At 40.2% G+C, this 9,579-nt stretch overlaps 1 protein-coding gene across 1 annotated transcript; it reads left to right on the top strand.

Moving 5' to 3' along the window:
- The first annotated feature begins 7,292 nt into the window (after positions 1 to 7,292).
- Positions 7,293 to 8,231, top strand: LOC123956072 (olfactory receptor 2D2-like). Its single transcript, XM_046028322.1, has one exon. It carries the CDS (start codon positions 7,293 to 7,295, stop codon positions 8,229 to 8,231), a length of 939 nt encoding a protein of 312 aa, XP_045884278.1.
- Positions 8,232 to 9,579: the final 1,348 nt, after the last annotated feature.

Here is a 9,579-nt window from a genome sequence, read left to right as displayed (position 1 = left end):
CTTTATAAATCCTTTTTTCCCAATACATTTCTAACTTTTTGTCTAGGACAGAACATTTCTACCTTTTGGGTACTTCTTAGTTTTTTAATGATTCAAAAATATACGTACTCATTGTAGATAAAAAGCAAAGAGGCCTGCAATGTAAGAAGAAAAAGGAAAGGTGCCTCTTTCCATCCCTAGAGGCTCCCTCACCACTGTCACAAACCTCAGTCCTCCATCATAATAAATGCTGGCAAGTCTGTGAATACTTGCAGGCATTTTCCATTCATCTAAAATGTGATGTAAAATACATTTTTGAAAATTTGTATGCATATATATTTCTGTGCACATGGGATCTTACTATGTGTATTGTTCTTTGAATATCCCCCTTCCCCCCCTTTTCTTTTTCAAATTTAATTTGGTTGCATGGGGCTAAGCGGAATCAGGGACATCTCAAGGAGCCGGGCTTGGGGAGATGTGCTGGGCAGCAGGGCAGGCATCAGGGCCCAGATGTGGGTGTCACACGCACTCCTGGGCCCCCAGTATTTTTATATTAGGCCAATTTAAACAAACCCTTCCATAAGTTCTGGAACTGTATCAGTTGATTCTCTTGGATTTCCAGATATGATAAATATGACATTTGCAAGTCATTATAATTTTCTGATCATTATAACTTTCTGATCTTTATAATTTTTTTCCTTGCCTTCAACTATTTCTTCGGCTACAGCTTTCTGAATAATATGATATGCCAGCAGTAAGAGTAGCTCTCACTTTGAGTGCACACCACTAGACCAGGGATCGTAAATTTAAATGCATGGGGTGGGGGACAAGCATAGGCAGTTTAATTGAGTGGAAGTAGTCTACAAAAAATAAGGAACTACAAGGAATATCATGAATTGGGGAGTTCACACTCCATCCAAAGAAGAATCACCCATTCACCTCCTGCTGGCTGGAGGAATATGGCCCATTTTTGCCAACTGTAGTTTGTGATGCTGAAAATCTAGTTTTTTTATGTGTAGGCTCCACTTTTTAAAACACTGGCAATAAATTTAATTTTTTAAAACTATACAAAATATATCTATGGGTTATATTTGGCCTGCAGACAGCCATTAAGTGACCTCTATGCTATAGTTTTTGTTTGTTTGCTTGTTTTTAAATAAATTTTTTAAAAATTTAAATTATTTTTAATTTTTTTAATAAACATATAATGTATTTTTATTGCAAGGGGTACAGGTCTGTGAATCGCCAGGTTTACACACTTCACAACACTCACCATAGCACATACCCTCCCCAGTGTCCATAACCCCACTCCCCCTCTTCCAACCCCCCTCCCCCCAGCACCCCTCAGTTTGTTTTGTGAGATTAAGAGTCACTTATGGTTTGTCTCCTTCCCGATCCCATCTTGTTTCATTTATTCTTTTCCTACCCCCTAAACCCCCCATGTTGCATCTCCATTTCCTCATATCAGGGATATCATATGATAGTTGTCTTTCTCTGATTGACTTATTTCACCAAGCATGATACCCTCTAGTTCCATCCACGTTGTCGCAAATGGCAAGATTTCATTTCTTTTGATGGCTGCATAGTATTCCATTGTGAATATATACCACATCTTCTTTGTCCATTCATCCGTTGAGGGACATCTAGGTTCTTTCCATAGTTTGGCTATTGTAGACATTGCTGCTATAAACATTTGGGTGCATGTGCCCCTTCATATCACTACTTTTGTATCTTTAGGATAAATACCCAGTAGTGCAATTGCTGGGTCATAGGGTAGTTCTATTTTCAACATTTTGAGGAACCTCCATGCTGTTTTCCAGAGTGGTTGCACCAGCTTGCATTCCCACCAACAGTGGAGGAGGGTTCCCCTTTCTCTGCATCCTCACCAGCATCTGTCATTTCCTGACTTGTTAATTTTAGCCATTCTGACTGGTGTGAGGTGATATCTCATTGTGGTTTTGATTTGTATTTCCCTGATGCCGAGTGACATGGAGCACTTTTTCATGTGTCTGTTGGCCATCTGGATGTCTTCTTTGCAGAAATGTCTGTTCATGTCCTCTGCCCATTTATTGATTGGATTATTTGTTCTTTGGGTGTTGAATTTGCTAAGTTCCTTATAGATTTTGGACACTAGTCCTTTACCTGATATGTCGTTTGCAAATATCTTCTCCCATTCTGTCAGTTGTCTTTTGGTTTTGTTAACTGTTTCCTTTGCTGTGCAAAAGCTTTTGATCTTGATGAAATCCCAATAGTTCATTTTTGCCCTTGCTTCCCTTGCCTTTGCCGATGTTCCTAGGAAGATGTTGCTGAGGTCGAAGAGGTTGCTGCCTGTGTTCTCCTCAAGGATTTTGATGGATTCCTTTCTCACATTGAGGTCCTTCATCCATTTTGAGTCTATTTTCATGTGTGGTGTAAGGAAGTGGTCCAATTTCATTTTTCTGCATGTGGCTGTCCAATTTTCCCAGCACCATTTATTGAAGAGGCTGTCTTTTTTCCATTAGACATTCTTTCCTGCTTTGTCAGAGATTAGTTGACCATAGAGTTGAGGGTCTATTTCTGGGCTCTCTATTCGGTTCCATTGATCTATGTGTCTGTTTTTGTGCCAGTACCATACTGCTTTGATGATGACAGCTTTGTAATAGAGCTTGAAGTCCGGAATTGTGATGCCACCAACTTTGGCTTTCTTTTTCAATATTCCTTTGGCTATTCGAGGTCTTTTCTGGTTCCATATAAATTTTAGAATTATTTGTTCCATTTCTTTGAAAAAAAAAAAGGGTGGGATTTTGATAGGTATTGCATTAAATGTGTAGATTGCTTTAGGTAGCATAGACATTTTCACAATATTTGTTCTTCCAATCCAGGAGCATGGAACATTTTTCCATTTCTTTGTGTCTTCCTCAATTTCTTTCATGAGTACTTTATAGTTTTCTGCATATAGATTCTTAGCCTCTTTGGTTAGGTTTATTCCTAGGTATCTTATAGTTTTGGGTGCAGTTGTAAATGGGATTGACTCCTTAATTTCTCTTTCTTCTGTCTTGTTGTTGGTGTAGAGAAATGCAACTGATTTCTGTGCATTGATTTTATATCCTGACACTTTACTGAATTCCTGTACAAGTTCTAGCAGTTTTGGAGTGGAGTCTTTTGGGTTTTCCACATATAGTATCATATCATCTGCAAAGAGTGATAGTTTGACTTCTTCTTTGCCGATTTGGATGCCTTTAATTTCTTTTTGTTGTCTGATTGCCAAGGCTAGGACTTCTAGTACTATGTTGAATAGCAGTGGTGATAATGGACATCCTGCCGTGTTCCTGACCTTAGTGGAAAGGCTTTCAGATTTTCTCCATTGAGAATGATATTTGCGGTGGGTTTTTCATAGATGGCTTTGATAATATTGAGGTATGTGTCCTCTATCCCTACACTTTGAAGAGTTTGATCAGGAAGGGATGCTGTACTTTGTCAAATGCTTTTTCAGCATCTAATGAAAGTATCATATGGTTCTTGTTCTTTCTTTTATTAATGTGTTGTATCACCAAACTTGCAGCCCTGGAATAAACCCCACTTGGTCGTGATGAATAATCCTTTTAATGTACTGTTGAATCCTATTGGCTAGTATTTTGGTGAGAATTTTTGCATCTATTTTCATTAAGGATATTGGTCTGTAATTCTCTTTTTTGATGGGGTCCTTGTCTGGTTTTGGGATCAAGGTGATCCTCGCCTCATAAAATGAGTTTGGAAGTTTTCCTTCCATTTCTATTTTTTGGAACAGTTTCAGGAGAATCGGAATTAATTTGTCTTTAAATGTTTGGTAGAATTCCCCTGGGAAGCCGTCTGGCCCTGGGCTTTTGTTTGTTTGGAGATTTTTGATGACTGTTTCAATCTCCTTACTGGTTATGGGTCTGTTCAGGTTTTCTATTTCTTCCTGGTTCAGTTGTGGTAGTTTATATGTCTCTAGGAATGCATCCATTTCTTCCAGATTGTCAAATTTGTTGGCATAGAGTTGCTCATAATATGTTCTTATAATTGTTTGTATTTCTTTGGTGTTGGTTGTGATCTTTCCTCTTTTATTCATGATTTTATTTATTTGGGTCCTTTCTCTTTTCTTTTTGATAAGTCTGGCCAAGGGTTTATCAATCTTATTAATTCTTTCCAAGAACCAGCTCCTAGTTTCATTGATTTGTTCTATTGGGTTTTTTTGTTTGTTTGTTTTTATTTCATTGATTTCTGCTCTGATCTTTATAATTTCTCTTCTCCTGCTGGGTTTAGGCTTTCTTTCTTGTTCTTCCTCCAGCTCCTTTAGGTGTAGGGTTAGGTTGTGTATTTGAGACCTTTCTTGTTTCTTGAGAAAGGCTTGTACCGCTATATCTTTTCCTCTCAGGACTGCCTTTGCTGTGTCCCACAGATTTTGAACCATTGTGTTCTCATTAGCATTTGTTTCCATGAATTTTTTCAATTCTTCTTTAATTTCCTGGTTGACCCATTCATTCTTTAGAAGGATGCTGTTTAGTCTCCATGTATTTGGATTCTGTCCAAATTTCCTGTTGTGATTGAGTTCTAGCTTCAGAGCATTGTGGTCTGAAAATATGCAGGGAATGATCCCAATCTTTTGATACCGGTTGAGACCTGATTTGTGACCCAGGATGTGATCTATTCTGGAGAATGTTCCATGTGCACTTGAGAAGAATGTATATTCTGTTGCTTTGGGATGAAATGTTCTGAATATATCTGTGATGTCCATCTGGTCCAATGTGTCATTTAAGGCCTTTATTTCCTTGTTGATCTTTTGCTTGGATGATCTGTCCATTTCAGTGAGGGGAGTGTTCAAGTCCCCTACTATTATTTTATTATTATTGATGTGTTTCTTTGATTTTGTTATTAATTGGTTTATATAGTTGGCTGCTCCCACGTTAGGGGCATAGATATTTAAAATTGTTAGATCTTCTTGTCGGACAGACCCTTTGAGTATGATATAGTGTCCTTCCTCATCTCTTATTATAGTCTTTGGCTTAAAATCTAATTGATCTGATATAAGGATTGGCACCCCAGCTTTCTTCTGATGCCCATTAGCATGGTACATTGTTTTCCACCCCTTCACTTTAAATCTGGAGGTGTCTTCGTGTCTAAAATAAGTTTCTTGTAGGCAACATATAGACGGGTTTTGTTTTTTTATCCATTCTGATACCCTGTGTCTTTTGATTGTGGCATTTAGCCCATTAACATTCAGGGTAACTATTGAGAGATATGAATTTACTGTCATTGTATTGCCTGTAAGGTGACTGTTACTGTATATTGTCTCTGTTCCTTTCTGATCTACTACTTTTAGGCTCTCTCTTTGCTTAGAGGATCCCTTTCAATATTTCCTGTAGAGCTGGTTTGGTGTTTGCAAATTCTTTCAGTATTTTGTTTGTCCTGGAAGCTTTTTATCTCTCCTTCTATTTTCAATGATAGCCTAGCTGGATATAGTATTCTTGGCTGCATGTTTTTCTCATTTAGTGCTCTGAATATATCATGCCAATTCTTTCTGGCCTGCCAGGTCTCTGTGGATAAGTCTGCTGCCAATCTAATATTTTTACCATTGTATGTTACAGACTTCTTTTCCCGGGCTGCTTTCAGGATTTTCTCTTTGTCGCTAAGACTTGTAAATTTTACTATTAGGTTGCAGGGTGTGGACCTATTCTTATTGATTTTGAGGGGGGTTCTCTGCACCTCCTGGATTTTGATGCTTGTTCCTTTTGCCATATTAGGGAAATTCTCTCCAATAATTCTGTCCAATATACCTTCTTCTCCCCTCTCTCTTTCTTCTTCTTCTGGAATCCCAATTATTCTAATGTTGTTTCATCTTATGGTGTCACTTACAATATCAAAAGTTTTTGGAGATGTGATAGTAAATGTTTCTGTGAGAGTTCACAAACCAGAAAGTTGAGAGCAATCTATAAAACCATGGGAACAAAGGGTGTAGAAGTCAGCAATGGTTAAGGAGGTAGTCTGGGGTAACCACCTGGACAGAGTGCATGAGCTTAGGAAACCCTTCCTGACAATTTTAACTGCTCTCCATGAACTTCCCTTTCACAAAACTCTGGGTTTTGTGGATTTACTTCTTTTTTTTTTTTTTAAAGATTTATTTATTTGACAGATAGAGATTACAAGTAGGCAGAAAGGCAGGCAGAGAGAGAGAGAGGAGGAAGCAGGCTCCCAGCCAAGCAGAGAGCCCGATGCGGGGCTCGATCCCAGAACCCTGGGATCATGACCTGAGCCGAAGGCAGAGGCCTTAACCCGATGAGCCACCCAGGCGCCCCTTGTGGATTTACTTCTGCATAGTTTCCTCTAGTCACTAGAATTTTTAATATACTCAGAACAAAATATAAATTTTTCTGAATCATAAGACCAGAAAGGCAATGAGTATGAAAGGTGGACCAGCCACAGGGAAAATTTTTAAATCTCGGTATGTTCTTGGCCTCCAACAAAGCAATACCAACTTATTGACATCATATGGACAGTGTGAAGGAGGCAGTCTTTGAAGAGTTTCTCATTAAGAAGATATGATAAATGAAGATTAATTGTACAATATACACATCATTAAAATTATATCCTCTTTGTATGATGTGCTGGAGTTGATGAACTGGGGTTATTCTTTTTATTTTTCTAACTCTAAAAATTTTTTATTGGACTATACCCATGATCTTTCTTTGACTATAAAATATCCCTCACATTTTGGAAGACAACGAGTAAGCATTTGGTAAAAAATCATTGAATGAATGACTTAATTAAAGAACACCAATGAAAAAGCTCATTCACCAGAAAAAGCTAAATCTTAAATATTAACTCTAATTTTTATTCTGCATAGCATTGACTTTAACCCTGCATTCTAACTTTAGTCCTAATCCTGTGATTTTAAAAAAGATAAACCTTAACCCAAATAATGAGTATAATAGTCCTTCCCTGATCCTAATCTGAAACCAAGAATTTGCAACTCCTATACTTCCAAGAAATACAGAAAATGATGTGAATAATAGAAAAGCAAGGCTGTGTCAGAAAAAGGAAAAATATACCTAGAGTCCAGAGCAAAGCACAGCATACAGTGCTCCCTGGTTTGGCATTCACCCTGTTCATCACTATGACCCTCAACTAAATCCTGAACCCAACCCCAATACCATCCAAGCAACTATGGGAACGTATCTCATGGTGCCTCCATCTGCCAATCTAAACTTCCTGTTAAGAAGCATACATAAAACGAGTGTGAAAATTCCTTACATACCCTTGTGCATAGACACCCAATCAACTACATACCCTCAAAACTTTTTAACAGGCAGATCACAATGCAGGAACTCAACCAGTCCACTGTGACAGAATTCATTCTATTGGGCTTCACCCTCAACCCCAGGACAAACCCTCTGCTCTTCACCTTCTTTCTCATCTTTTACCTGCTCATCCTCATGAGCAACAGCCTTCTCATCACCCTTATCCACCGGGACTCCCGCCTCCACACACCCATGTACTTTTTCATCAGTGTCCTCTCCATGCTGGACATGTGCTACACAACTACCACTGTGCCCCAGATGCTCGTGCATATCCTCAGCAAGAAGAGGGCCATCTCTTTTGCTAGGTGTGTGGCCCAGATGTACATTTTCCTCCTCTTTGGGGTCGCCGAGTCCTGGCTCTTCTCCATCATGTCTGTGGACAGGTACGTGGCCATCTGCCATCCTCTCCGGTACAAGGTCGTCATGAGTCCCTGGATGTGCCTCCTCATGGTGGGCATCTGTGTAGCCTACGGCATGGTGGGTGGCCTGTGCTACACCTTTTTTGCTGTGCGCCTGCCCTACTGTGGCCCTAACGAAATTGACCACTACTTCTGTGAGGTTCCTGCCATCCTGAAGCTGGCCTGTGCAGACACATCCCTCAATGACTTGGTGGACTTCATCACGGGTTTCAATGTCATCGTGGTCCCCCTCACCCTGGTTGTCATTGTCTATGCCAACATCTTTGCCACCATCATGAAGATCCGCTCAGCCCAGGGACGGATCAAGGCCTTCTCCACCTGTGCTTCCCACATCACTGTGGTCACCATGTTCGCGGTTCCATGTATCATCATGTACATGAGTCCTGGCTCTGACTCCTTGTCAAACAATGGCAAGAAAATGGCCCTTTTTTATAACATTGCCACAGCCTTCCTCAACCCTGTCATCTACAGTCTGAGGAACAAGGATGTGAAAAAGGCTTTCCTCAAACTGATGGGTCGGAGTGGGGTCTCAGAGTGAGGCTTTAAAGTGGAAGACCCTAGGAGCCAAACAAAGCAGGACTCACACCCACAGCCCCACCAAAGACTCTTCTTCCATGAGATCTGGGAGACTGAACTCCATCAAATCACACCATCACCCTGGCCCAGTTGGGAGGGAACTGGGTGCTCAGACAATGGCAGTATCTCTAGTGATGTGGTTGGCGACAGAGGAAATTGTGAAAGTAGAGTATGCTGGTCAAAAGCCAGGACCTCAGTGTCAGACAGAGTAGGATGAGAGAGTTGATTTGAACATTAATAGATATGTGACATTTTGCAAGTCATTTAACTTACTCTAAGGTTTGTATCTCTTCCTCACAGGGAAGTTGTGGTGATCAAGTGAGATACTATATAAAAACATGTTTAGTATGAGACTGGCAATAGCTTTCAACAGATACTAGTTTTATTTTAAAAAATTTATTTCTCCGGAAGAACTATCAGCCTTGAATTAGCTATAATCCTCTTCCAGGCTTTGGAAGTGACTAGAACCCTAGACAGTAAAGGGGGGAGGGGGGAGGAGGGAGGGAGTGGAAGCAGTAAAAACTCAAAAACCAATAAGTGGAGAATCTTAGGGAGAGAAACTCAAGAATGAGAAAGTGAACCCTTCTCTCCCATCCACAAATTGGGCACACTGCAATTATCTTACAGTACCAGTTTGTGGCCATTTGGATTTGTGCTTTGGTATATTTATACCTTTTGAATTTCCTTTCCCCCTTGTTTCTAATAAAGTCCATTTTGGAAAACTATAACCTGTCTTGGGTGATGTCAAGGAAGAGCGATTCTGTCCACCTGAGGATGAGCAAAATTAGACAGGGGCGTGTAGGCAAAATGTTCCCCCAGATGCAAAATGTAGGCAGTCCAGAGAGAGGTTAAAATCTCCCTGGGTGGCTTCTGCTCTGCTCTCTCTTGCTTGGAGAGACCTTCCTTGAAACTCTGCTTACTCCTCATAGAATTTTTACAAATGTAGATTGCTTTCTCCCAAGTTTTACCTTTCTTCAGGGTCATGTTCCTGGGATCACACACACTTACAGGCTTTGACTGTTTGCTGCTGTAGGAATTCCAGCACCCAACAAAGCAATCTCCATGAGGTTCTAGGGACTCGTTCCACAAGCTAACAGCCAATCCCTTTGGGTTGTCCTTACCCAGTCACTTGCTGATATACATTGGCTATGAAACTCCTTGCAAAAAAAAAAAAAAAATCAGCTGGGTTGGCCAGAAAAATTCAACATGGGTGCCTATGACCCCCACAGGAGACCAGGGTCTGTGCCAAGGGATGTCCTCAAAGATACTGCCCAATTTCTGTACATTGACTTTGTAACCTGCCACGTTAC

Source organism: Meles meles, chromosome 1, assembly GCF_922984935.1.
Source record: "Meles meles chromosome 1, mMelMel3.1 paternal haplotype, whole genome shotgun sequence".
NCBI classification, from domain to species: Eukaryota; Metazoa; Chordata; class Mammalia; order Carnivora; family Mustelidae; genus Meles; species Meles meles.
Note: the sequence above shows the minus strand (reverse complement) of the source record. Positions and strands in the feature narration are given on the sequence as shown.